Genomic DNA, 24,478 nt, shown 5'->3' on the forward strand with positions numbered 1-24,478 from the left:
TCCTCTTTTTTCTTCTTGACGGATTGGAGGGAAATCAGTCACCATGAGCGGCCGTGAGTCTCCACCCCCCAGCGCCCTCCAGCACGCGATCGATACAATTCCCTCCGATTCGGTCTCAATTGCCTCATGTACACTAACATAACAGAGAATTGCAGTTCGCTTCCTTGACTTGATCAAGCCGTTTACGCCCCTCCTCCCGGAGGTGGCAGCTCCTGAGACTAAGGTGCCCTTCAACCAGAAGTTGATGTGGACCGGTGTATGTGGCCTTCAATTCCCTCAAATACTCGACATGAAATCTAATTGATGATCACTACAGTTGACTCTCCTCATCTTCTTAGTCATGAGTCAGATGCCTCTGTATGGTATCGTGTCCTCCGACACCTCTGACCCCCTGTACTGGCTGCGTATGATGCTAGCCAGTAACCGCGGTACCCTGATGGAGTTGGGTATTACCCCCATTATCTCCTCAGGCATGGTCTTCCAGGTATGTTTTGGCGACTCAACTGGACGTTTTGCGACGCGATAAAGCTGACAGTCGAGTCTCCCGTAGCTCCTTGCTGGTACCCACCTCATCGATGTCAACCTTGACCTCAAGACCGACCGCGAGCTGTACCAGACTGCTCAGAAGCTCTTCGCCATTATCCTCTCCTTTGGCCAGGCCTGTGTTTATGTCCTGACTGGTCTCTATGGCCAGCCCAGCGACCTTGGTGCTGGTATCTGTGTTCTCCTGATCGTCCAGCTGGTTGTGGCCGGTCTGGTTGTCATTCTGCTGGACGAACTTTTGCAGAAGGGCTATGGTCTTGGCAGCGGTATCTCCCTCTTCATTGCGACCAACATTTGCGAGTCCATCGTGTGGAAGGCCTTCTCCCCTACCACCATCAACACCGGTCGTGGCCCTGAGTTCGAGGGTGCCATCATCGCCCTGTTCCACCTGCTTCTGACCTGGCCCGACAAGCAGCGTGCCCTGTACGAGGCTTTCTACCGCCAGAACCTGCCCAACGTCATGAACCTGTTGGCCACTCTTTTGGTCTTCGCTGCCGTGATCTACCTGCAGGGTTTCCGTGTTGAGATCCCTGTCAAGTCCGCTCGTCAGCGTGGCATGCGTGGTTCTTACCCCGTCCGTCTCTTCTACACCTCTAACATGCCCATCATGCTGCAGTCCGCTCTGTCCTCCAATGTCTTCTTGATCAGCCAGATGCTGTATTCTCGCTTCTCGGACAACCTGCTTGTGAAGCTCCTCGGAGTCTGGGAGCCTCGTGAGGGCTCTGCCCAGCTTTTCGCCTCGTCGGGTATCGCCTACTATATGTCCCCTCCTCTGAACTTCAAGGAGGCTCTCCTTGACCCCATCCACACCGCTGTCTACATCGCCTTCATGCTCGTTGCCTGCGCTCTCTTCTCCAAGACCTGGATTGAGGTTTCCGGCTCTGCTCCTCGCGATGTTGCCAAGCAGCTCAAGGACCAGGGTCTTGTTATGTCTGGTCATCGTGAGCAGAGCATGTACAAAGAGCTGAAGCGTGTTATCCCCACCGCTGCCGCCTTCGGTGGTGCCTGCATTGGTGGTCTCTCCGTCGCCTCCGACCTTCTTGGTGCCCTTGGCAGCGGCACTGGTATCCTCCTGGCAGTGACGTAGGTTACCCCCGACTCCTCTGTCTTTTTGATTTGCATGCTAACATGTTTCCAGTATCATCTACGGCTACTTCGAAATTGCCGCCCGCGAGGGTGACATTGGCGCCGGCCTCAAGGGCCTCGTCCCCGGCAGCTAAACGACCAATGCTGCAGTTTCTCTTATGAGCAGTATGATGGGGGACTTCCGCTGTCCTCTTTATTTCTGTCCATTTCTGTGTTTCTAAATCATCCGCTTTTCTTTATACTATTTTGGGGAGAACGCATTGGTGAGTCGGAAGGCTCTAGGGTGCTGTGAGTTGGAGCACTGGAGTCATTCGCCCGTCGAAAGTGCTCCCGGGCCTGTAACCATATTCTAAAAAGGAAAAAGTCCCAAATGAGTTGATTGCCGTGAGATCTTGGAGCGATGAGTAATTCGTAGACTCAGGCGTCCCCAACTTGATTCCGGTGATGGCATTGGCATTGCAGTGTATTCCCATACAGTTACATACAGTCCCATACCGTCCTATACAGTTCAGTCGGGTGGCACGACTAGGATCCCCGGTATCCTCGGGTAACGCAAGCCCCGATTTCGCAGGCGGCGAGCTTAAATCAGGGAGGGGCAATACTTCATTAGCTAAGGCAACTACCTTGGCGGGGAAAGGCATTCCCAGGGTTCAATTCGTGTTGACTCACTCAACTCGGTCTCGATTTCTCTTTTAACCTTGTGTTCCTTTCACTTTCTCGTTTTCTCTCTTCCTCTGTTCTGTTCTCTTCTTCCCTCTCGTCGCGCTCCGATCCTGTCTGTACTTTCAACCCTTACCATGGCTGCCCCAAACGGAACTTCCAATGACTTCACTGTCAAGGCCGGTCTGGCCCAGATGTTGAAGGGTGGCGTGATCATGGACGTTGTCAATGCTGAGCAGGTATACTTTGGAGCAACCCTGGCTGGTTGCATTGTCTCTCACTAACTTGTTCGTTCTTGTCTTCAGGCCCGCATTGCTGAGGAAGCAGGTGCTGCCGCCGTCATGGCCCTCGAGCGTGTCCCCGCTGATATCCGTGTCGAGGGTGGCGTCGCCCGTATGTCCGACCCCAGCATGATCAAGGAGATTATGGAGGCTGTGACTATTCCCGTCATGGCCAAGGCTCGCATTGGACACTTTGTTGAATGTCAGGTACGTGTTTGGAACGGCCCCGCTGTCCGGCAAGCCATCTTCGTGAGGGGCACGGAAGCTAACATGCCCCGCGCCGCAGATCCTTGAAGCCATCGGTGTCGATTACATTGATGAGTCTGAAGTTCTGACCCCGGCCGACGATGTGTATCACGTCACCAAGTCCACCTTCAAGGTTCCCTTCGTCTGCGGCTGCCGCAACCTCGGTGAGGCCCTGCGTCGGATCTCCGAGGGCGCTGCTATGATCCGCACCAAGGGCGAGGCCGGTACCGGCGACGTCGTCGAGGCCGTGAAGCACATGCGCACTGTCAGTGCCCAGATTGCTCGTGCCCGTGGTATCCTTCAATCCCGCGAGGACTCCGAGCCTGAGCTGCGCGCCTTCGCCCGTGAGATTGAGGCTCCTTACGAGCTGGTTCGCGAGGTCGCTGAGAAGGGTCGTCTGCCCGTGGTCAACTTCGCGGCCGGAGGTGTCGCTACCCCCGCCGATGCGGCCCTGATGATGCAGCTGGGCTGCGACGGTGTCTTTGTCGGTTCCGGGATCTTCAAGTCTGGTGATGCTAAGAAGCGTGCCCGTGCCATTGTGCAGGCTGTGACTCACTTCAAGGATCCCAAGGTCCTTGCGCAGGTCAGCGAAGGACTGGGTGAGGCCATGGTCGGTATTAATGTGCAGAAGATGCCCGAGACCGACAAGCTGGCTGGACGAGGTTGGTAAATACCCTCTATTCCCGTCATTTATGTGTCAAATCCCGGTTCGGACCGAGAACATCTTGTACATGAGCCATGACCTGTTTGTCTTACTTCCAGATACAAAAAATTCTAGACAAGAGCATTAGAAAAAACCTTGACAAATCACTACTCTGAAGACGGCCTTCCACTTTTGCTGAAAGCCATACTTGACCGGCAAATTCGCCCTCCCAAAGCCGAGGATTCTAAGATATTTGAAGCCCACCATATCCGTCACCTCGGTCATCGAGCGTACGCATCGGCCGATGAGACCCACCGTATTCTGCACCGATACGTCCTGCACGACATGTCCAGGGATCATAGAGATCTATTTATATGATAGGATCGACGCACTGAGCCACCGATCATCGAACACTCGAACGATCTGGTAATAAACTCCTTTTCGCTACGCCACTGGCCCATCGGGGGTTTTACCTATCCATCTCGATCCCCTGCGTCCCCGAGTTACCGATTCTACCCGCGGATTAACGGATCTGGTATCCGTATGTACTGTTACCAGTAAAATACATGTGTATTGTCCACATGATCGACGCTATGAGTGTTCCAAGGTGTGATCACTTATCATAATGAACAGCGTACGATGAGAAAGGTGTTCGTCGGCCTCGTCCTGGTCCTTCACAGACCTATACCATGAAGTCCTTCCACTGTGTTTGAAAGTACGGAAAAGGCCCGGCAAAACCCAGCACCTATTTAGCTTGAGCTCGGATGGACAGTAATATGCATGACTCGGCCGAGAATTGGGGTATCCTCTCCAATCGTGGAAGCTTGAAGAAATCTTTGGAGCTGCAATAACCACGTCGTTATTCGATCGGGAAGACAGACAACAAGTGACATGGGCAAAATTTTGATTATGGCAAGTGCACGAAGCCAGGACAAAATGCCCTAAAGTGACTCATTATGTCAAAAGTCTATACCTGGATACAGAGAGTGCGAAGCCTCACGACGGGAGTCGATATATGTAACGAAATGAGCCTTCCCGAAAAGCAAAAAAAAAAGCGCCGTCGCTATCAGATACTCCCCCCCCCCTCCCCCCCCCCCAAACCCAACCAAAAACAAGACAAGCTAGATCATTACACGTCCGTGAAAACCGCTGACCAAAAGCCTGGGCCCTCGAGGCGATCACGTTGCTGGTATACAATTTGGTCATGACGTCTCGTTGGTCGAGTCATGACCGGTGCCGTTGACTTCCTTCCCTGTCACAGCTGCAGAAGCATCTGCAGATTTGTCGTCGAGAGTAGCGCCAGCGAGCTTCGCCTCGGTTGCAGCCAATTTCTGGGTGGTGTCATCCAGGCTTTTCTTAAGGGCTTTGATGTAGTCGATGGCCATCTCTACCGCACTCGCTTTGCTGATGGCTTGGTTGGAAGCCTTCTCTTTCTCCTTGTCAGCGGGCTTAACTCCAGTCAAGGCAGCCTCCTTGGCCTGTCTCGCGTGGACAAATTCTGACGGTATCAGGGCCTCGATTTCCTTGAGAGCGCTGTTGATTCGATTCCTGCGTCCCTGTTCGGCAAGTTTATGGTTGGTGCGCTTGGAACTCAGGTTCTCGGCCAGTGCCTCGGGATATGAGACGCCCGAGGGCAAGGTTCCATCGAGGATATGTTGGTAATTGGACTTGGAAGCCAAGTAAAGCGCATCTTGCGACATTGCTGTGGATTCTTTGTTAGCATTGCATGTCTCACGATGACGGATCTCCAACGAAAGAGGGACACGAGCACTCACCCTCACCACTTCGCATCAGCGGCTGGATGCTCGGGCTGATTTTTGGTCGCAATTGAGGGCTAGCCTGCGTGGAGCTCACACTAGGCCGTTTCCGACTGGAAATCGAAGATCTGGACGGATCTGATCGCTTCGGGGCCAACCCGCTAGGGGATGACATAGCAACCGTACACGGGCTCATCACGATGGACGCGGGAGTTCTTTCTGCGGCTGATCGAGGCCCTCAGGATGGTGTCCCATGTGCAGAAATGACCGGACTGGCCGTGCTGGTACGGAGACTAGTTTCAATGCGGTTGACCCTCGGGCGCGGTTGTAAGGGAGGCGCTGCTGCCTCGGGAAGGGCGATGTCCTCCATAATCTCGTCGTGTATCTCCAGTTGCGCTTGACCCGTGAATTGATCGAGAGGGTCTCGAGCATGCTGCGAGCGCTGAATGCGCATCAAAGTCGCCGGGGTGGCAGCCGTGCCAGGCGACTGGGCCACGGGGGTGATGGCAGGAGACTGACGCGGCGGCGGAAGTGCGGGTGGTGGCATCAGCGGTTCGGATAAGGGTTCGGGGGAGACCGAGTCCTGACCAGAGCCTTCATTGCTGCTGACTTGAAGGGAGCGAACGTCGTGGTTTTGAGGCTTGCTCAGCTCGTGGGTCAGACTATTATAGAACTCATCCGTGCTATGAGGCATCGGCTTCCCCCTATTGCGCTGAGTCTGTGCTCGAAGGGAAGGCGACTGTTTGACCTTGCTGCGACCCGGAAGTCGAGAGGCTGTTGAGGTTCGGCGGCGATTCGTCTTGCGAATGATGCTGGGAGACGGGGGAGCCGACGTGCCCGGCAGATGGTTCATCTCGGCGTGGGTGGCTACGAAGCCCACATCTGACATCTGTCTCGCTTGGAATGGATATCCATTGTTGGAGCTACTGGCGTTCTGGGCTTCCAGCGCAGGAGAGGTCAGAGGAGTGAAGTATTCTCCGGGGACAGTATATTCAGGAACTCGAAATTGACTCTCTAGTGGTGTCATCGCCGGAGATACAAGTGGAGTGTAGAGCGCCTTGAAATAATATGTGAGTAGACTTCACAGAAAATGGAGTAGGAATATTCCCACATACCTGTTCCTCATTGATGCGCGAGTATCGATCGTACATCTCTGCATTCTCGTCAACTCGCTGGGGATAGCGGGCGGCGTTCCCGTGCAATTCCATACTATTGGGTGTAGGGGGAATCATGGGCTGGCCATGCATATAATGGTGGTTTGCGGGCTGCTGCGACGAATCCTGGGCACCGAACCCGGGGGTCATGCTGGGGGTAGAGTAGGACATGCCGTGCGACTGGACAGAGCCATGGCCAAAGTCCATGGCGAGACCCTCAATTGGAGTCGCGTACTGGTGGGATTGCGATCGATGGTCGGATGAGATGGTCGACTCGGGTGCTGTAGTGGTGGGAGGTACCATCGCATGTTGCTGCTCCTGCATCTGGGAATGCGCTGGTCCGTGCCCCTCGAGGTCGGAAAAGTGCATGTTGAATTCGAGGAAGTTGGAGAATTCATCTTCGCCGGGCGCCGTGATGAGCGTATTCTCATGAATCTGCTCCGGCCAGGTCATGGCCGGTTGGTGCTCCATATCGGAAGTTTTTCTGTCTTGACTATCTCACAGAGAAGCCAATCAGACTGGGGGAGAGGGGGTGATTAGAAGCGGGGGGGGTCTGAGCTGAGATCCGACTTTAAACGCCTTGACGCGGCATCGAAGAGAAAGAGGGATTTCCGGGGGGGGGGGAGGGATGGAAAGAAGAGGAGGGGAAGACCAAACCCAGAGAAGCCTTGAGAACTAGACCCAGGAAGTCGAGTGGAGAGATCCCGTTTCCTTCGGGCGGAGACGGTTTGTATGGAATCTTACCGGGCGAAGCACCCGGTGGCTAAACTTCGCTTCCCTTTTTTTTTTCCCTTTGGCGCTAGATGCGCCTGTAATGCGAACCGGCCTTTCCTTTGCCACACTTTCAGTGTCGCACTTCCACCCTTAGATGTGACATGAAACAAAAAAGACTGGTAATTCGGCTAAATAGAAGAGACGGCCCCGAAATTGACAATGCCCACTTTTTTTTTTCTGTCCACATTTGCCCACTTTTTGGCACCTTGGCTCCTCGAAACCAGAGATCGAACGTTGGCCCGCTATAATGCACCTTGGTCCGAGCTTTCGTGTCCCTTCCTCTAAAACGTCTGTCGGCCACGGCCATTCGTGGAAGCTAACCATCTGGACCTTCACAACCTTAACCTCTCCCCTCCCCCTCCAGAAATGCGTTTCTTCCTGGCTACGTGGCTGTGCCATATAGCGGCTGCTTCATTGACTGTCACTATTCCTCCGTCTACCCTACTCCCCCACCCCCATTCTCTCCCCGCAACCACTCAGGCCACCCTGACCACCACGGATCGCGTTCTAACGGCTTTCCTGACTCGTTCGTCAACATTGATATTCCCCGATATCCCCTCATCCGGCCCGGCTTCATACCTTCTTGATATTCGCTCCGGCGAATGGGTGTTTGCTCCTTACCGTGTTGACGTGGCCGCCGATGGAACCGTCCTGGGGGTTTGGGAGACTTTCCGAGGCAACCCATGGGATAATCGCGGCGCAGAAAAGTATGTGGTTGATGTCGCGGGAAAGGCACAGAGTGATGTCGTGATCGAAGCCAAGGTGGTCGGTCGCAGAGGATTCTATGAGGAACGCGCCAAGTGTGAGTCTGTTGTTAAAGGCCGAAAGGCTTGCTTTGGTGGATTACGCTCACTTCTACAGTTTCACCAATGAGTCTTGTCAAGAATCCGATGATCTTACTTGCAATCGTCGCTCTGGGTTTCACATTGGGTATGCCCAAACTGATGGAAAACAGTGCGTTCCCTTAACTTCCTGTACCGTCTGTCACTAACAGAATGGCAGTGGACCCTGAGATGCGCGCCGAGTTTGAGCAGCACTCTCGCTCATCTCCGATTACAGGCGCTACAAGCAACGCAATGGCCGGCGGTGGTTTCGATCTGGCCGGGTGGATGGCTGGCACCTCATCTGGTCCTGCCGCCGATGCCGACGTGGCCCGTGGAGATGCGACGGGTCGGGACACGGGCGCTGCTCGGCGGCGAGGCTAGTCGTTCAGATTCCCAGGATAAAGAACAGAGACCAGTTTGAATCGTGCTGCACGAGATCTTAGTCCGAATCAGATAGTGAACTCTTCCAGGTTTATTATCCCGGTCATGGAATCGTATTCGTTCAATTCGTTGATCGATACATATATCGTAGACTCCATCTACAATTTCTTCCAGATGAAAGGTCGCAAGCCTTGGTCAAGGGAAGTTGTGTATGCAGCTCGGTCATTTCTAGTTATAATCCTAATAATCTGGTAATACTCTATCCGATAAGCCTTGCAAGTAATAATGCCCTATGTAACTAGACGAATATGGAAGAGTCATCTCGTAGACAATCGTGGACCATTCGGTAGTGATTGAAAGCCCCCCAGCCCCCCCCCCCCCCTCCCACCGAGAACCCTTCCCATGAAAGAAAAGCCATAAGCTCAACCCGATAACCTGAGCGAGCAAAGAGAAAATCATAGCATTGAAAGGGGCACCTTTAGAAATCTCCTCCGCCAAAATCACCACCACCGCCATCATCCCAGCCACCACCTCCACCGTCATAACCGCCGTTATCGTAATCTTGATGATCGCCCATATCTTCCACCGCATCGGCGAGGAGCATCCCACCGAGCAATCCTCCACCCACACCTAGAGCGGCTGCACCTGCAGTTCCCATACCTCCGGATTTTCTGGGAAGGGGCTGCTGCGGATAGTAGCCTGCCTGGGGCGGATAGCCTCCGTATCCTTGCTGGGGGTAACCGTATCCAGGGCGTGGAGCTGATTGCTGAGAGTAGCCACCGTAATATCCACCGGGCTGCTGCTGAGGGTATGAGGCATACTGCGGCTGCGACGGTCGTGAGCTGCTTCCGGAGCTTTTGCCCATCAGTTTGCTCAGAAAACCGCCCTTGCTTCGTTTTTGCTCCGGCATGGGACTCTGGGAAGAGGGCCCGGGGGAATATCCGGCGCCTGCTAACGGTGGCTGGGACGGATTACTGTAGTAGTCTGCCGCGGTACCCGCCGTCGGACCCCTGCTATCCCCGCTTCCCCCGCGCGCATCTTCCTCGGCCTGAAGCTTGGCTGCAAGCCGTGCGTCTTCGTCAATCATACTTGGGCTGTCACGACTCTGAGAGCCATTTGCCGGATTGTATGGATTGTTGGACGCCATGGGCTGCTTTTTATCTCCTATTGCACCTGTCACCCCTGGGCCGGCAGGGCCAGTCTGGTTGTATGACGGCGGAGGCTCGCTCGGGGGAGAATCGTCAGCACTCGGTGGAGGAGCCTGCGGCGGGTCCCACTGTGATTTTCCGGTTGCAATATTGATATAGAACCTGGGTTTTTGGCCGTAAGCACATGTTGGTAGGGTACAGAGGGGGTAAGATGGGAGCTTACCATGTCTGATATCTCTCGTCATATTGTGCCTTCCAGCCCTCCGGAACCGATGGTGGGGGAGGGCCAGGCGGCGGGTTGAAGGACGACATGAATATCGCGTAATAGAACAGCTGAGGGTGGGACTTGATCAATGAGGGGTGTAAATAATGTGAGAGCGAAGAGGGGAAGAAGGGAAGAGACAAAACCAGTCCGGTTGGTCCTCCGTGCTCCTGGTTCTTATATCGGTATATATACACCCTATGCAACCCCACCGGCGCATTCGGCCAATATCATTGGACACTGCGCCACAGTGGCGCAGAAAGGCAGTGACATCATCGGAGTCTCTCACTGCGGTCTCATCTGGCTTGGCCCGATACTCAGGCAGCGTTCCCGCTTAGTTCGAACTTCATCCAAGCTAGAAAGCTACATGATGTTCGTCCTTTCAAATTTTCTCTGGTTTAGAGGCTGGAGCCATCCAGGTATTCAGGCTTAAGAAAACTCTTACTGAGGAGAGTTTTTATTCAGGAAGCAAATATTGTATTAGTAAATGTAGCTTAGTGTATTTTACCATTTCCCACCAGTTGTTGCTCCTGTATAGAAGCCACTTCTGCAGCTCGGGAGGTGGAGTTGAGATCACGTAAAGTGAATTCAAGTTAACGTCAAAGGATTCTCAAAGGTTGAAAGAAGAAAAAGAACGGTATGTATACAATTTCCAACCAAATTCCCAATTAGCCTGGTATGATTTAGAACATGCCAAAGATCGAAACATTCATGCGATGATCGCCTTTGGGACGATCAGCCAGAAGTGAGGAGCTGAAGCCTTCTGTGGTCGCTGCTCGCTGGAACGGTATACATTTGCAGAACCAGAGCTCATACACAACGGAGTTGGTCCTGAGCAATTAATGTGGGTACCTTTACTTGCGAAGGGCGTTCTTCTTGCGCATAGCGACCATCATGTCATACAGTACGTCTTTAAAGGCGAAGAGGCATGCGGCAGTAATAGCGCTCTGGGTCACCTTGGGCCCAATTCCTGAATGGAGTAAGTCCGGGTCCTCTGTCATCCTGGTACATCTCCGAGAGGCACTTACCCTTATACAGCCCTGTCCATCCCTCTTCCTGGATTATTCTCTTGAAACTGCCATTTAGGCTCTCCTTGGGGCCGTCTTTGCTAGCCACGTGCATCCGGCTCTTGATGGTAATGTAAGGGTATGTGATGCTGGTGGCCATAATTTTGCCGAGGGCACCCAAGTAGAACGCATCCTTAGGTGTCATTCGGCGGCGGCGCTCCACGACGTTCTTCAACTGCTCGAAGATGGTATATTGAAGGATCGGGTTGATCACCAGAATCAGCGCCGGGAGAACACCAGCAAACAGAGCCTTGGGCCCTTCTAGTCGGAGCAGGTCCATCAGTGTGTTGATAGTTGATGCTTTAGCCTTCTTGGGAGCCCCAGGTAGAGCCTGTTCTTCAGACTCGGATCGGCGAGCTGTCATACGGGTGTTGATGACCCAGATGGGGTTGGTGATCAGCACCGTCGCACTACCAGCAATCGCACCTGCGATCATGGACTCGACCGTGGTGAGCTTCTTGGAGGCCCGTCCTGCCTTGATGGCCGCCTTCTCGAAAGTCGACCGAGTCCACTCATACCAGTAGTAATACACAAAGTTGGTGACACTGATGCCGAAAAGGGCTGATTCCAAGCCCGAGTAGAGTCCGGAGATGCCTTCTCGCTGGACAATCCGACGGACTGCATCTAGGGTGGTGGAGTGGGCCCGCTTAGACTCGACTTGGGCTCTGGTTGACAGAGTAATCAGAGGGTACCTGTGCAATGGACCTTAGCATTGTTGGCTACGGGGAAAGAAGACAGGAAAGGTGTACGTCAGAACCATCGACAGGATTCCACCGCCGGCACCCGCCAGCGCGTGCGCGATGTTGTCGCTCTGTTGAATGGCCGCGGAGGCTGGCTTCTGCTCACGTTGAGACATAATGGCGAACAAGTTTGCGGGAGTTGAAAGATCAAAAGACCGAGTAAGACTCAAAAGAAGAGACTTGAAGAAAGAAAAGGAAGAGAATAAAAAAAAAAAGGGTTCAGGAGACCGGGCGCAAGTAATGGTTCGACTTGGGAAAACGGGACATGGGGCGTGGAGCATGGAGCATGGGACATGGGGCCGGGGGAAGACGAGGTTCATGACGTTTTGCCGAGATGCTTCGTGCCTCGGCTCCCGCTCTTCAACGATTCCGACTGCCACGAGACGATAGTTCAGCACTGAGTGGGGATTTTCCTTACCGGAGAGACTCATGCTCCGATTTGGTGTTTTGGTCAAAGATCAGTCTTGCATGTGATTCAGGTTCGTGGATCTAACCCAGACCTTGCTTTACAGGGGGGGGTGACTTTTGTGCTCCCTACTACATATGTTCCACCTAGTGTTCACTGCCTCAATAGCAATACATCTCCCCCTACTTGTATATAGCAATCGAATGATTCGGAAAGTCACTCTACTCAACAAGGAGAGAATTCACAATTTCTCGCCATTAATTCATTTAAGAGATGAATCCAACCTACAAGAGAGAAAAAAAACCCCCCTCCGGAGAGACTGAAGGGCCCAAGAAAAATGCGGCCACGATAAGAGAAACAAAAAAGCAGAAAACACCGGCGATAATTACGAAGCAAAGTGGGGAAACGACAGAACACACGGCCGTCTAAAGCACAGGAAGAGAGAAGAAAACGGACTCCCGGCGGTGGTCGTGAACCGAATGGGAAGAAGCCCCGTCGAATTCTCGGCCGTTGGGGCTCTGCCGACTAAAGGGTATGGTAAGCAGGGACGATGAGATGTCGTGCCTAGAGAACCCTCATAATGTAACATAGCGCCAAATGGAAGCATCGTTCTGAGTCGAGGTCGTCTAGCAGCAGCCGCCCGCGGATCCGGACTGGACGCCCTGGCCCTGGCCAACCTGCACGGTGGGCTTGTTGTTGACGGTAGCCGTTCCCATGCGCTCCTTGATCTGTCGTGCCATTGTCAAGAAAGCCTGCTCGACATTGGACGCGTTCTTGGCAGAGGTCTCGAGGAAGGGAATCCCCAGGCTGTCGGCGAACTCCTACCAAGTGTTAATGACCGACTTTTGACGTCTCCATAGATACAAAATCCGTCGGAGAGGGCAAGTGGGACTGCCCGAGGTACTTGGTGCTTACCTTGGCCACGGTGTACTCGACCACCTTCTTATCCTCCATATCACTCTTGTTACCAACGAGCAACTTGTTGACACCCTCAGTGGCGTATCGGTCAATTTCTTGAAGCCACTGCTTGACATTGTTGAAAGAGTCCATGTCGGTGACATCGTACACAACACAAATGCCGTGGGCACCGCGGTAGTAGGAGGATGTGATGGTACGGAATCGTTCCTGGCCAGCAGTGTCCCACTGTGATCAGTGCATTAGCCACTTTCCCGTCCTCTTCACAACACTTCGAGCAAACATACAATTTGGAGTTTCACGGTCTTGCCATCGAGTTCGATAGTGCGGATTTTCTGTGGCATGTGCGTCAGCATAACATTCTGGCTCGTAGCCCCACGAATATGCCTTCGAACGTACGAAGTCAACACCGATGGTAGAGATGTAGCTTTCCGTGTAGGTGTCATCGGCGAACCGGAGCAACAAGCAAGACTTTCCAACACCGGAGTCTCCGATGAGGAGGAGCTTGAAGAGGTAATCATATCTATCTCGGTTAGGTCAGGCGGATCGGCGACACGAGGTGTCCACGAGAGTCAACCGGCGGTGTCAAGAATACTCTGGATATGATGGCCGTGTTAGTCGATTTCTCTCGGAAGAAACAAGCTCTGAAACCACTTTGAGAGCCCCAGAGCGAAGATGTAGACGGGAGGAGACAACGAGAGCAGAGTGTTTGGCGAGGTAGACTTACTACTCGGGATTCATGATGGAAGAGCGAAAGGTAAAACGGGATCAGGGAGGAATGGTAAACTGAGCAAATGAGAATATAGCGAAGAGAAGGCGGCGATGGAGCGAAGACGGAGTTGTTGGTGGAGGGGACTGGATGATGAACGCCTGAAATGATAGGAGGTGCAGGAGGCCAGACGCACCTGATGCGCAGCTTTGTTTCACGTCTGCCACCGCCTTGGCCTATGTGTTATTTCTGGTTCTTGGGTATGTTTGATTTCATTACATTTTTGTTACATTCTGATGTTGATAATGAATAATCGCCCAGATGAAATTCAAGCATGATCAATCATTTTTCCTTTTTTTTTTCCATCCCATGAATGTCTCATTCGACCGCGGCAGCTGATCAACTATACCTACGGACCTAGTCATCAGTCTCGTCCTACCCCAATTTGATGATCCTCGTCATTCTTGTGCCTTTCTGTATTTTGGGTTCTGGCAGATCATGCTGTGAGTCGCTCACGCATAGCCGTGAGCCTGCAACCATTCCAGGACTAGGGCCTGGTCGCGCTCTTTGTAGGATGCATTGGTCCGTATGTTATCGGACACGATGACTAGGGCGCGGGCATAGGCTCCCGTATTCTTGCCCTTGAAGAAACTTGCGATATCCTCGCCAATCTTGTGGTCGGCAAATTTGGAAAGCCCCATTCGAAGGAACCGTTCGAAGACCACGTTGTTGGATGACAGATGCTCTTCCACCGAGGCCCAATTCGTCTTGATGTATTCCCACAGAAGGTGTCGCATCTTCGCATTGGCAGCCAGGGACACTGCACCGCTGTGGGCATCCTGGATGGCCACCTTGTCCGAGAAGACAAAATCCAAGTAATCCTGCACCAAAGCTGGCTCCTTGGTGCGACCCATCGCAGCCAGGCAGATTTCCTTACCATCCACGGAATCTGTACGGAGATACTCCTCCTTGACAGCGTCATACTCCTTCCGGCCGCCCTCTGACACATTCAGGCTAAAGATCGCTGAGCGAAGGTTGGTGTGCACGGCGCTCTTGTCTTGGCCAGAAGCCCAGAGATCGAAGCGGCGCTTGGCTTCCGTGACAATGCTAATACTTTTTAGCGGTGCCAAGCAGTTAGGTTATCAGACAATCTAGAACGCACCTCTCGTGGCCGGCATTTCCTGCCATTGCGATTAGAAGCTTGCGAAGTTGAACAGTAAGATAGTCTTCATTCAGTTGAAACTCCCAGCCAATCTGCTCTGCAGCCGGGGCCACCAGGTTCCGAGTGAAATTCTTCAGCCCCTCACCAGCTTGCTCATTCTGGGAGAAAACAGAGCGGAGACTAGCAAGCGATGAAGATAACTGGGACCAAACGCTGAGAACACATGTTAGAGTCGATGGGCTGAATAGTGAGAGTGGCCAGGAAATAAACACTCACAGATAATTCTGCTCGCCCTTGAAGCCCTCCAAGAGAGCCAACAAGGCAGGTGTGGTGCCCTCGCCAGAGACCGCAAGTGCAGCTGCGTCTCCCAGCAGACCGATCTTGTCCTCGGTGCTCAGAAGATCAAGGGATTGACCCAGCTTGGCCAAACGCGCAGGTGGGTAGTTTGTGCGATAAAATCCCGATAGATCCTTGTTGATCTTGTAGAAGGTATCCTCGCCAATACCGCCCACAGTGTCAGTTTTCTTCGTAAGAGCGCGAGTATCCACAGTAGCCAGCGTCTGGCCTGACTTGATACCGAGAGGAATCCACCAAGTCGTCTCGTCTTCTTCGGACTTTGCGTCTCCCGTGGACAGGAATCGGTTCTGGCGAACGCTGATCTGACCAGGCTCCTCTGCTACGGTGACAACGGGGAACCCAATCTTGCGGATCCACGGGTCCTGAGAATACATATGTCAGACTGGAATCCAATGGAGACCGATACTTTCTGGGCATACCATGAAGCCGTGCACATCCTGGCCAGATGCTTTACTCAAGGCGGACCATAGGGCATTGGTAGTCGCGTTGCCTAAACGAAAGTAATTGTTAGCCAATTTTGATCATTTCAGTTTGGATAGATTTTCTGACCGTATGCATGAGATTTGAGGTAGTCAGCAACTCCTCGAAGGAATGTCTCCTGCCCAAGATGGACACTTAGCATGCGGATGACCGAGCTTCCTTTTAGATAGCTAATGTGGTCGAAGATCTGGTCCACCTCGAGAGCGTTTCGAACCGGTACTTCGATTGGGTGAGAGGCACGCAGCGAGTCGAGATGAAATGCTTGTTGCACACCTTCAGCCTGTGACAACGTCAACGGTGATCTTGGAAAGTTCCTTTACCTCGAGAGTTGCGTACGACAAACTGAGACCAGACATTCCAGTCTATGTGGATTCATTAGAAGCTGCAACATCGTTGCGTACCAAGAGAGACGACTCACCGGGATGGAAATGATCGACAGCCAGCCAACCGACCCAGGTTGCAAAGCCTTCATTAAGCCAAAGCTCATTCCACCAGTCCATGGTGACGAGGTTACCAAACCACTGATGAGCGAGTTCTTGTATACGAGATGCGTCAGATGGAAATGCCAGAAGCTTGAAACACAACTCAGAATCAATCTTACCGTGAGCCACCACGTAGGCAATACGATTTTTATAGCGATTGTCTGACTTTCCTTCGTCAAAGAGAACAGCCGTCGTCCGGTAAGTGACCAAGCCCCAATTCTCCATGGCTCCCATGGCCTTAGAAAGGGAAAATCAGCATTAACCAACAATTGCACGTTCAGAATGGCTTTGTCTCTTACAAATTCATGCACGGCTAACAGGTCTGCCTTGGGAAGCGGGTATTCGATCTCAAAGATCTCGGAGAAGTAATCAACCGTCCGATGGGCACACTCCAGCGCGAAGCGAGCCTGGTCTTCCAGACCCCGTGTAGTGTAGACGCGAACTGGAATGCTCTTTCCTTGATACTTGCGCTTGGTCATGGCTTCAACATATCCAAAGTCACCCACAGCCCAGGCCAGAAGCTGCACAGTGGCAAAACTTGTTAGTGAGGCACGCACAAATTAGCTGGGTCCATACTAACGTAGGTGCTCATGACAGGTGTCTTTTCAAAGGTCACAATTTTCAGCCCAGCGTGGCTTCCAGCCCTTTCTGATTTGACAGGCATGTTGCTGAGGGCCGTCTGGCCCTTGGGGACCTCGATCTCGAAATCGAAGGTAGCTTTCAGATTAGGCTCATCGAAGCAGGGGAAGGCCCTGCGTGCGTCGCAAGACTCGAATTGAGTGCTCAGCATGTAGTGGAAGTCGCCTTCCTTCGGTGTGTCGGCAGTCGGCTCCCCGACGGGCTTATACTTGGACCGATAAAACCCCGCCATGACATTGTTCATGGTTCCCGTGAAATTGACTGAAAGCACGATGTCTTCAGGCAAGACTTCATGAGGGAACTGTAAAGAAATGCGCTCCGACTCTTTGTCGTAGGAGATTTCGTTGGTCACAAAGAGTCGATTACCTAAAGGCGTAAAGCAGAACCGTTAGTACTTGGTCTCGAATTTACCCATGATAGTTAGACAACAAACCATCTTTGCCCAGTACTTCGGCAGTCTTCACATTGATCTCTTTCGAGTTCAAAACTAGTTCCTTGGTGGGACGGTTGAGCTTGAGCTTGATCTTCACCACACCATTGTATTCCCAGGAGCCACCGAGCTGTAGATCGAAGAGGGAAACATGATAGTTGATGGGTTTGGCCCTGTTGGTTTAAAATGTCAGTCATATGTCTGAAGAAGGGCGGGATAATATTTCGGAAGAAAAGGAAATCCTCCCACCGTAGAAGAAGAGTAGTTCCAGAGAAGCATTACACTTACACGTCTGGCAGAGTATCTCTGTCGGAAGACGCCATCATACGAACCTCGGCGGAGCAGTGTCGAACTGGAGCGAAAGCAAGTTGTAAAGGCGCTGGCACAAGAACCCGCGGACGCAGTCGTGGTCGAAATGGTGAAGGGGGAGAAAATGAAGAGAAGGAGGGACCCAAGGAGGGGGAGGGGCGGAGAGTGACGGGGTGACTGGCCTGGACTGTTACTGCGCGTCTTGTCGCCGCAATGGATCTTCGCCCCCACATTGGGGTTTATGTGACACCACGGCTATCGACGGGTTTGACTTTCTCGGTAGGTCCTGGAGAGCTCGTCCTTTGAGGCGGTTGTGAACCGACGAAGGGGTAGTTCAACAACGGAGCTCCGACGGAGCTTGGACCCTCTTGCCGAGCAACCCAGCGCGGCGAATCCGCACTTCCTTCCCATTCGGCCTAGACTTGTCCATCTTGCCCACCTTTCCTACACGATGGCTGACTCGGATGAGGAATACGTGGGGGATGTGACCGAGGATGAGGACAATTTTCCGGTCGCCCGAAATGATCGTACTCGCTCCGGGAAGCGAAAGCAGCGCGGCGGCGCAGAGTGGGAGCTCTCAAGAACCTGGGAGACTCTTGTGGAGGGCGCGGATGGAACAATTAGCTCCACGGTCGAAGGGCTCCTAGAAGCCGGGAAGCGAAAGAGGTAAGGTCACTATCAAGCTACCGAATTCGTGCCGTATCACTACTGACCACATCGCGACGCAGGTTGTTGAAAGATACGACTCCTCTACAGCGCGGCATTATACGACATGTCATCCTGATTCTCGACCTTTCACAGTCTATGTCCGAGAAAGACTTGCGGCCCACGCGATACCTCTTGACACTCCGATACGCGCAGGAATTCGTGCGAGAATTTTTTGAGCAGAATCCCATCTCCCAACTCGGAGTCCTCGGGCTACGAGATGGTCTGGCTCTCCGAGTAAGCGATATGAGCGGCAATCCAACCGAACACCTTACGGCCATTCAGTCACTCAAACCTCAGGACCCGAAAGGTCTGCCCAGCCTACAGAATGGTCTCGAGATGGCTCGAGGTGCCCTCTTGTGCGTATTTGTCCTACGCAATTGTTCCGGTTGTGTTTGCCTTGCAATGTGATACTAATGCGCGAACACAGCCATACTCCTAGCCATGGTACTAGAGAGGTGCTGGTCATTTTCGGCTCCCTCCTCTCTTCCGATCCTGGAGACATACATCAGACAATCAATACTTTGATCAGCGATCAAGTGCGAGTCCGGATTGTCGGACTCGCCGCCCAGGTGGCTATCTGTCGTGAACTGTGCATCAGAACGAATGGTGGCGATGAAACCGCATATGGAGTTGCGCTTAATGAGCAACATTTTCGGGAATTAATGATGGACGTGACAACACCCCCGCCTTCATATTCGCAGAAACAATCGGCAAGCTCATTGTTGATGATGGGCTTTCCCTCGCGGACCGTGGAGGCCCGTCCATCACTCTGCGCATGTCACTCGAAACCGTCACGAGGCGGGTATCTGTGCTCGCGATGCGGCAGCAAAGTATGTAGCTTGCCTGCGGAGTGCCCCTCCTGTGGGCTCACACTTATTCTTTCGACACATCTTGCACGCTCGTATCACCACCTCTTTCCTCTGATGAACTGGGCTGAGGTCTTGTGGCGCCAAGCCTCCCGAAGCTCCGCTTGTTTTGCCTGCGGGCTTCCTTTCCCGGTGGTGCCTCCCGAAGATCAATGGCAAGCCACTGAGACTCACGCCAAGGGAATGAGTGTAAGCAGTCGTTATGAATGTATGACCTGCCATAACCACTTTTGCATTGACTGCGATTTATTCGCGCACGAGGTTGTCCATAACTGTCCTGGTTGCCAGAGTAGTAGTCTCGGAGCATCCCACAACGAGTCAGACATACCTGATGGAATGGATACGACCGTCTAGGTACGAAGATCGGGGGTGTTTCTCTCTTGCTTTCATGAGTGTATCGGTTGGCGTCGGGATTTCAAAATGGGATTAAGAAGAGCCTAAGGGCCCTGGGCGTTGATGTAAATAGATTATTTTGATGATTTCAAGTACTCCATATTCTAGAAATCGAGGTTTTCTCGGGTCTAATGTATGTAAAGGAGTATTCCAAACCAAGTAGACAGTGGAGCTCTCAGCACTTAGCATTGAGCCTCGGTTACCGAGCTATGCCCCACGTTTTCCTCCACATCGGGTTCCTCCTCTCGAACACAATCCAACAATGATGCAGCCCTCCTCCTCTCAGACCCCAGATTCCTTCGAGAAGCTGTATTCTTATCCGTTCCAAGCGGATCCCGAGTTCTCAAATGGCCTCGCTATCATTCTCGGCCATCCGGGCACCCCCGCCACTCAGGAGGAGATGGATCGAGATGACGATCTCGTGATTCAGGCCAAGTGCTTCTTCTTCTCGCGGTACTATGCCCCATGTTACTTTGATATTCCTCTTCTTTTACTGATTTCATCGCATAGAAAAGAGAACCTCAACCCCCCCATTGACTTCGCTGCCTACAGAACCTGGTTACATACGCGGTCAACGGACGTGCAGATAGCTACACCAGACTCTTCGCTGCGGCCAGGCGAAACAGAATCATCATTGGAAGCGAATGTACCCGACGCCGAGATTGAGACGCCTCCGGAACCTGCTTACCCGTCTTCATTCGCACATATCGTGGAGCTCATTACGACAGGGCAGCCAATTCCGGGAATTGAACAGATTCCGGACACGGTGTTGAGCGGACATGACACTGCGAGCGAGAAGCCTCAGCGACGGAAACCATGGGAGGGAGAAGTTACAGAGCCCTCCTTGAGCGAAACTCCGAAAGAGGCTTTCTAAAAACTGTCTGATAAAGAGGACTGAACACAATGAGAGACAAGAGCTGACAATTAGGAAACAAGATCATGCCCGGTGTGGCTCAATAAAAATGTTTATTCGCTGTAATTGACATAGTGTGGTCACGGACAATGCCGAGGACTGGATAGTATTATAACAAGGCATAGCGACAATCGAAGGACAGAGCAAACAGGTGCGAGAACAAGACCAGGGGTAGATATCGTAAAGAAGCATGGCATACAGGCCATTTTGAGAGCCAATGTCCAGAATAATTGTCGCTTAATCATAGCTTCGTACTTAAGTCAAATATAAGCCACCATCGCAACTGGAGCGACTTCTCCGTGCATTCTTCGGACCAAGTTCGTCAGTGAAAGACGCAAAAAGCCCGGCTTATCCGATCGGGAGAGAATAGCAAGCCAAGTAGATAGATCGGCAGGCAGGAAGTGCCTGTGAGATTGATTCCGCACCGATAATGAAAAGCTGGCTGTTGGTGGGCTGACAGAGGTCCGCCACCGAAAGGTGGAAGTGAGGATAATCAATACAAATGATAACGTTTGGCATGGCTTTTCGATATCTGACCATGTTTTCTTCTCGTCTCATATTCGTTTCGACCATCTGAATTGGTGCAAACTCGTAAGATCGACCTTTCGGCCCGAGTAAATTCAACGAAACGGCGTGTAAGCAGGGCCCCATTGATGGCCTCGGTTGAGGCGGCCGCCGCTCTGTCCAATTGAGGGGATTCTTTCCTCATTGAAGTTATTGAACCGACCTGCCTGCATGCTGGTTCCGGGACCCGGGCGCGTGGCATGAGACGGATTGCAACAGAGCATCGCGACACGAGAGCCAAACTTAGACCCGCGAAGAGAGACCATGTGTTTCCTATGAGCGCAAAAATGAGCCAAATGATCATTCATCAAAATTTACGAAATTGCCAAGTGCCTCATACCGAACATGACTGGCAACGATTTCACGCTGATGAGTGGCGGCGTTCATCAGAATCCATTGAATAAGGTAGTTACCATACTGATCTCCAGCGACTGCTTCTCGGTCAGTACAATTTAGGGACAAAAAGCCCTTCTGAAGCTTACTGTCAATCAATGGCATTCGAGGTCGATCAGCGCGGCCACTGCAGACTCGAGAGAGGTAGCGATCCAGGAACTCAGAGCCTCCGATTTTCAAACATTTTTCGACTATCTTGGATGCAAATTGGTCCATGCTGTAGTCCACGGCAAAATGAAGAACATGCTCGATGGCGCGGCCTTTGTCGTGAGGAGTGCCATGCTCACAAATATGCTGAATGCACCAGTTGCCAAATTGACCATGTGCAAGGATGTCGATCTTCCCTAGAACTTCTTCAATGGCGAGCCGCTTCTCGCTGTCAGCACTCGTTCTAATTCAATATTATGCCCCCTGCCAACGAAGGCAAACACAGGGCAATGCAAGGATTGGATATCTTGTCACTGTATGACTTTTCTTACCTTCTCCTCTTCCACGCAGTTCTCAAATATGTTTTGGACAACCAGACTTCCGGTCTCACCCAATGCCACCTCATGCCACATTCCGCGCAATGCTTCATTCACCTTGACCATAATCTGGGGCGGCTCACCGCCCCATCGTAGCTCGAACAACTTCTGCCAAACATGGCATGCATACCGATGAATCACCGTCTCCGGGATTCTGCAAAGAAGCTCGTGGACCATGACAGCTTTGTGTTCTTCGGGCACACAGTCGAACGCTTTTTGGATAACATGACATCCAAAGGGATCCATGCTCAGACTAAGCGTGTGACCTTTGATTGCATTGGCAATGGCAACAACCTGCTCTGGGGTTCCATGCTCAAAACAGCGCTGAACTAGAAAGTTGCCGAAACGATTGATCATCAGTGAATACGCCTGGCTGACAATAGCCTCGACAATGTCGTAGTTCTGCTCAGTCGTGCCGATCTTCAGTTTTTGTTGCAGGAAAATAGATGCTTGTTGGTCGTTGTTGCAGACTATCTTGTCCACAATATATTTCCAGTCACACGAAACGTTTTTGTCGAGAAGACGCCGATAGTTGAGGGGCTCAAGGGGCGAAACGTAGGTTTGAAGGGAGCTTCCACTGGCCTATGCTTGTGAGTTGGTATCTTAAGTGATTAAATGTTTTACTTACCAAGGGAGTTGCCCATGGGGTTCCGTTTGTGGTAAATTCCGTAGCAGTCGGAGAGAGTGTCGTTGCAACAGGTCGAGTATGAAATGGAGGCATGGAATAGAGTCCAATTGGTGGGAAAGCGCTTGAGAATCTGGCTGTTGGCAAAGAGGGGGACTTGGGAGCTGCCTCACTAGGAGGCCCCGATACAAAGCCACTTAACGCGGTGCTTGGAGATGGTAAAATAGTTTCACTCCGATTGGATTGCGTGGCCGGTCCACGTGCTCCAGAGGTGGGGTCTTGAAAAAATCGGGCTTGTCCATCTGGAGATCGAGAACCAAATCCATACCTACCGGCTGGGGGTCCTGAAAGGACCCGATATGATTGCAGCGGTCCATGAGTCGCAAACGTAGGATGCGTAGAGCCACCCCACAGTCGACTTGGATCGTGCGTCATGGGGTTAGATGTCTGAGTAAAGTCATCATATTGCTTATCAAAAGAAGATTCGATGGTGGCCATCCCGAAAGAGACATGGTCTTGCTGATTCCAAAGCCCCCGCGCGCGGTGATACGCTCCAGCAGACAACGCATCCGAAATATCGGACTGTGAGTCATCTTGTGTATTCCACGCGTCTTGAAACTGACCGAATGGATGATTTGATGCATTGAAGGCACTCTGTAGATGTGCGATGGTTTGTTCGGTTATCTCACGACCGCCGAGATCTGCCTCGGAGGGAGGGCCTAAAGCCTGATCTAGGGTATGCCCGATGACACGAGTATGGGCGAGCTCTTGCTCCTGCAATGCGATTTTGGAATTGGCGGCCATAAGCTCCTGCTTGAGTCGAAGGAGCTCTGTTGTCTTGTTATCTTGGACACATGGATAATCTGCATGAGAGAATTCGATGGCGGGACTGAACCGCGAAGGATGGGCAGGTTGACCAGACTCTGGATGAGTCGATGGCACTGTATCAGAAGGCACATTGATTTGCATTTTCTCGACCTTTGAGGGTTTTTCAATCAACGATCCGACCTTCCCATGTTTTTGCTTCTGCTTCTAGGATTGTAAGATCGCCCACGTTTGTATCCCAGGTATGGCGTCTGAGAAAACTGACCTTGCTTGATGGGAGATTCGTGTCTGAACCAGAAGAGCTCTGCGATAGTTCATGAGTAGATGTCCAGGAATGATCAGAAGGGCTTTGTCGACTGCTGAAGCAGTGATGACCCTGAGAGCACGAAGCAACTGAGTGCCCTGTCCCTTTTCAACAGTTCAGCTTGCACGACTCACCGAGAACCCGCATCCAATTGAAAAATCCCGTTGATCAGCACCGTCCTTCGAGAAGACCTTGCCCTCTCTGCCAATGCGAGCAGATTTGGGCGGACTGGCGACAGCGGACATCCGGCTCATGGCAAGTGTTTTGGGCAAGAACGCTAGTAAAGCCTTTCAGGTGCAGCTCACATAGAAAAAGAGAGAGGACACATTGAGATCGGCAAAGAATGCTGTAGAGATGGGAGATATCAGGAGGGAAGGGGAAAGAGGAAGAAAAGGCAGATGGGAGGAAGGTGAATGTAAGCTAGTATACTCGGAAGCCACAACAGGGGAGTGTAGCATATCAGGAAGGTACGCCTAGGATTACAATACTCGCATCAGTGCCATGGTGGGAGACTGAGGAGATCTGCCACGATCGGGTTGAATGACAGGCCTCATGCAATCCCGCGGCGTCTTGCCAACGACACCGATTATTGACCGCCACGTAGTCTGGTGACCTCAAGCCCGTTGTAGTCGGTACAAGACGAGAGGCAGAACACAGACTTGCTAGATCCACGGCCTAGATGACCATCCAAGCTTCGGTCCTCCTGAGGCCAAAAAAATACAGCCCCGAGCCTGGTGTCATATGGGTATTCATGCCTCACGACAAGCAAACCTTTTTTTTTTCGCGATATGACCAAACGATCATAGTCAATACGAACGGAGAATCGATTGAAGTTCGAGGTTCGAGGGGTAAAAAAATCCCCTGTGTTCACTGCCACTCTGACGAATTTCAAGAATCAGCCGGGCCGT

At 52.2% G+C, this 24,478-nt stretch overlaps 11 protein-coding genes across 11 annotated transcripts; 4 read left to right on the forward strand and 7 right to left on the reverse strand.

Annotated features, from left to right (window-relative positions):
* Nucleotides 1–43: 43 nt before the first annotated feature.
* On the forward strand, nucleotides 44–1,763 carry N7477_008025 (translocon subunit SEC61; the record flags this gene model as incomplete). The annotated part of the gene is made up of 5 exons (XM_056969688.1): nucleotides 44–53; nucleotides 156–256; nucleotides 317–484; nucleotides 551–1,626; nucleotides 1,682–1,763. The coding sequence occupies 5 exons, from the start codon at nucleotides 44–46 to the stop codon at nucleotides 1,761–1,763; spliced, it is 1,437 nt and encodes a 478-aa protein (XP_056819720.1).
* A 663-nt stretch (nucleotides 1,764–2,426) lies between these two features.
* On the forward strand, nucleotides 2,427–3,486 carry N7477_008026 (pyridoxal 5'-phosphate synthase subunit PdxS; the record flags this gene model as incomplete). The annotated part of the gene is made up of 3 exons (XM_056969689.1): nucleotides 2,427–2,528; nucleotides 2,595–2,777; nucleotides 2,857–3,486. 3 exons carry the CDS (start codon nucleotides 2,427–2,429, stop codon nucleotides 3,484–3,486), a joined length of 915 nt encoding a protein of 304 aa, XP_056819721.1.
* A 1,175-nt stretch (nucleotides 3,487–4,661) lies between these two features.
* On the reverse strand, nucleotides 4,662–5,412 carry N7477_008027 (basic helix-loop-helix domain-containing protein; the record flags this gene model as incomplete). Its single annotated transcript, XM_056969690.1, has 2 exons — nucleotides 4,662–5,161; nucleotides 5,235–5,412. 2 exons carry the CDS (start codon nucleotides 5,410–5,412, stop codon nucleotides 4,662–4,664), a joined length of 678 nt encoding a protein of 225 aa, XP_056819722.1.
* A 42-nt stretch (nucleotides 5,413–5,454) lies between these two features.
* Nucleotides 5,455–6,841, reverse strand: N7477_008028 (uncharacterized protein; the record flags this gene model as incomplete). The annotated part of the gene is made up of 2 exons (XM_056969691.1): nucleotides 5,455–6,273; nucleotides 6,332–6,841. 2 exons carry the CDS (start codon nucleotides 6,839–6,841, stop codon nucleotides 5,455–5,457), a joined length of 1,329 nt encoding a protein of 442 aa, XP_056819723.1.
* A 669-nt stretch (nucleotides 6,842–7,510) lies between these two features.
* Nucleotides 7,511–8,349, forward strand: N7477_008029 (uncharacterized protein; the record flags this gene model as incomplete). Its single annotated transcript, XM_056969692.1, has 3 exons — nucleotides 7,511–7,946; nucleotides 8,006–8,098; nucleotides 8,147–8,349. 3 exons carry the CDS (start codon nucleotides 7,511–7,513, stop codon nucleotides 8,347–8,349), a joined length of 732 nt encoding a protein of 243 aa, XP_056819724.1.
* A 478-nt stretch (nucleotides 8,350–8,827) lies between these two features.
* N7477_008030 (WW domain-containing protein) lies at nucleotides 8,828–9,809 on the reverse strand (the record flags this gene model as incomplete). Its single annotated transcript, XM_056969693.1, has 2 exons — nucleotides 8,828–9,659; nucleotides 9,721–9,809. The coding sequence occupies 2 exons, from the start codon at nucleotides 9,807–9,809 to the stop codon at nucleotides 8,828–8,830; spliced, it is 921 nt and encodes a 306-aa protein (XP_056819725.1).
* Nucleotides 9,810–10,613: 804 nt separating this feature from the next.
* pmp47 (putative peroxisomal membrane protein Pmp47) lies at nucleotides 10,614–11,682 on the reverse strand (the record flags this gene model as incomplete). The annotated part of the gene is made up of 3 exons (XM_056969694.1): nucleotides 10,614–10,729; nucleotides 10,788–11,518; nucleotides 11,576–11,682. The coding sequence occupies 3 exons, from the start codon at nucleotides 11,680–11,682 to the stop codon at nucleotides 10,614–10,616; spliced, it is 954 nt and encodes a 317-aa protein (XP_056819726.1).
* Nucleotides 11,683–12,598: 916 nt separating this feature from the next.
* Nucleotides 12,599–13,409, reverse strand: N7477_008032 (Rab family GTPase YPT1; the record flags this gene model as incomplete). Its single annotated transcript, XM_056969695.1, has 4 exons — nucleotides 12,599–12,793; nucleotides 12,888–13,115; nucleotides 13,175–13,222; nucleotides 13,287–13,409. Coding segments are annotated over 4 exons (594 nt in total), but the record flags the coding sequence as incomplete, so codon positions are not given.
* A 699-nt stretch (nucleotides 13,410–14,108) lies between these two features.
* Nucleotides 14,109–17,688, reverse strand: N7477_008033 (M1 family metallopeptidase; the record flags this gene model as incomplete). Its single annotated transcript, XM_056969696.1, has 11 exons — nucleotides 14,109–14,703; nucleotides 14,759–14,971; nucleotides 15,035–15,477; nucleotides 15,535–15,605; nucleotides 15,665–15,875; nucleotides 15,932–15,957; nucleotides 16,014–16,314; nucleotides 16,377–16,598; nucleotides 16,658–17,082; nucleotides 17,150–17,319; nucleotides 17,435–17,688. 11 exons carry the CDS (start codon nucleotides 17,686–17,688, stop codon nucleotides 14,109–14,111), a joined length of 2,931 nt encoding a protein of 976 aa, XP_056819728.1.
* Nucleotides 17,669–20,296, forward strand: N7477_008034 (Ssl1-domain-containing protein; the record flags this gene model as incomplete). Its single annotated transcript, XM_056969697.1, has 5 exons — nucleotides 17,669–17,692; nucleotides 17,739–18,121; nucleotides 18,184–18,519; nucleotides 18,591–19,218; nucleotides 19,694–20,296. The coding sequence occupies 5 exons, from the start codon at nucleotides 17,669–17,671 to the stop codon at nucleotides 20,294–20,296; spliced, it is 1,974 nt and encodes a 657-aa protein (XP_056819729.1).
* A 659-nt stretch (nucleotides 20,297–20,955) lies between these two features.
* Nucleotides 20,956–23,824, reverse strand: N7477_008035 (Pumilio-family RNA binding repeat-containing protein; the record flags this gene model as incomplete). The annotated part of the gene is made up of 8 exons (XM_056969698.1): nucleotides 20,956–21,172; nucleotides 21,240–21,330; nucleotides 21,382–21,661; nucleotides 21,772–22,398; nucleotides 22,445–23,473; nucleotides 23,532–23,570; nucleotides 23,624–23,674; nucleotides 23,705–23,824. 8 exons carry the CDS (start codon nucleotides 23,822–23,824, stop codon nucleotides 20,956–20,958), a joined length of 2,454 nt encoding a protein of 817 aa, XP_056819730.1.
* Between the last annotated feature and the right edge of the window lie 654 nt (nucleotides 23,825–24,478).

The sequence above is a fragment of the Penicillium maclennaniae genome, assembly GCF_028827695.1.
Source record: "Penicillium maclennaniae strain IBT 15551 chromosome Unknown utg000007l:1.0-4884863.0:1.0-4888362.0, whole genome shotgun sequence".
Taxonomy (NCBI): Eukaryota; Fungi; Ascomycota; class Eurotiomycetes; order Eurotiales; family Aspergillaceae; genus Penicillium; species Penicillium maclennaniae.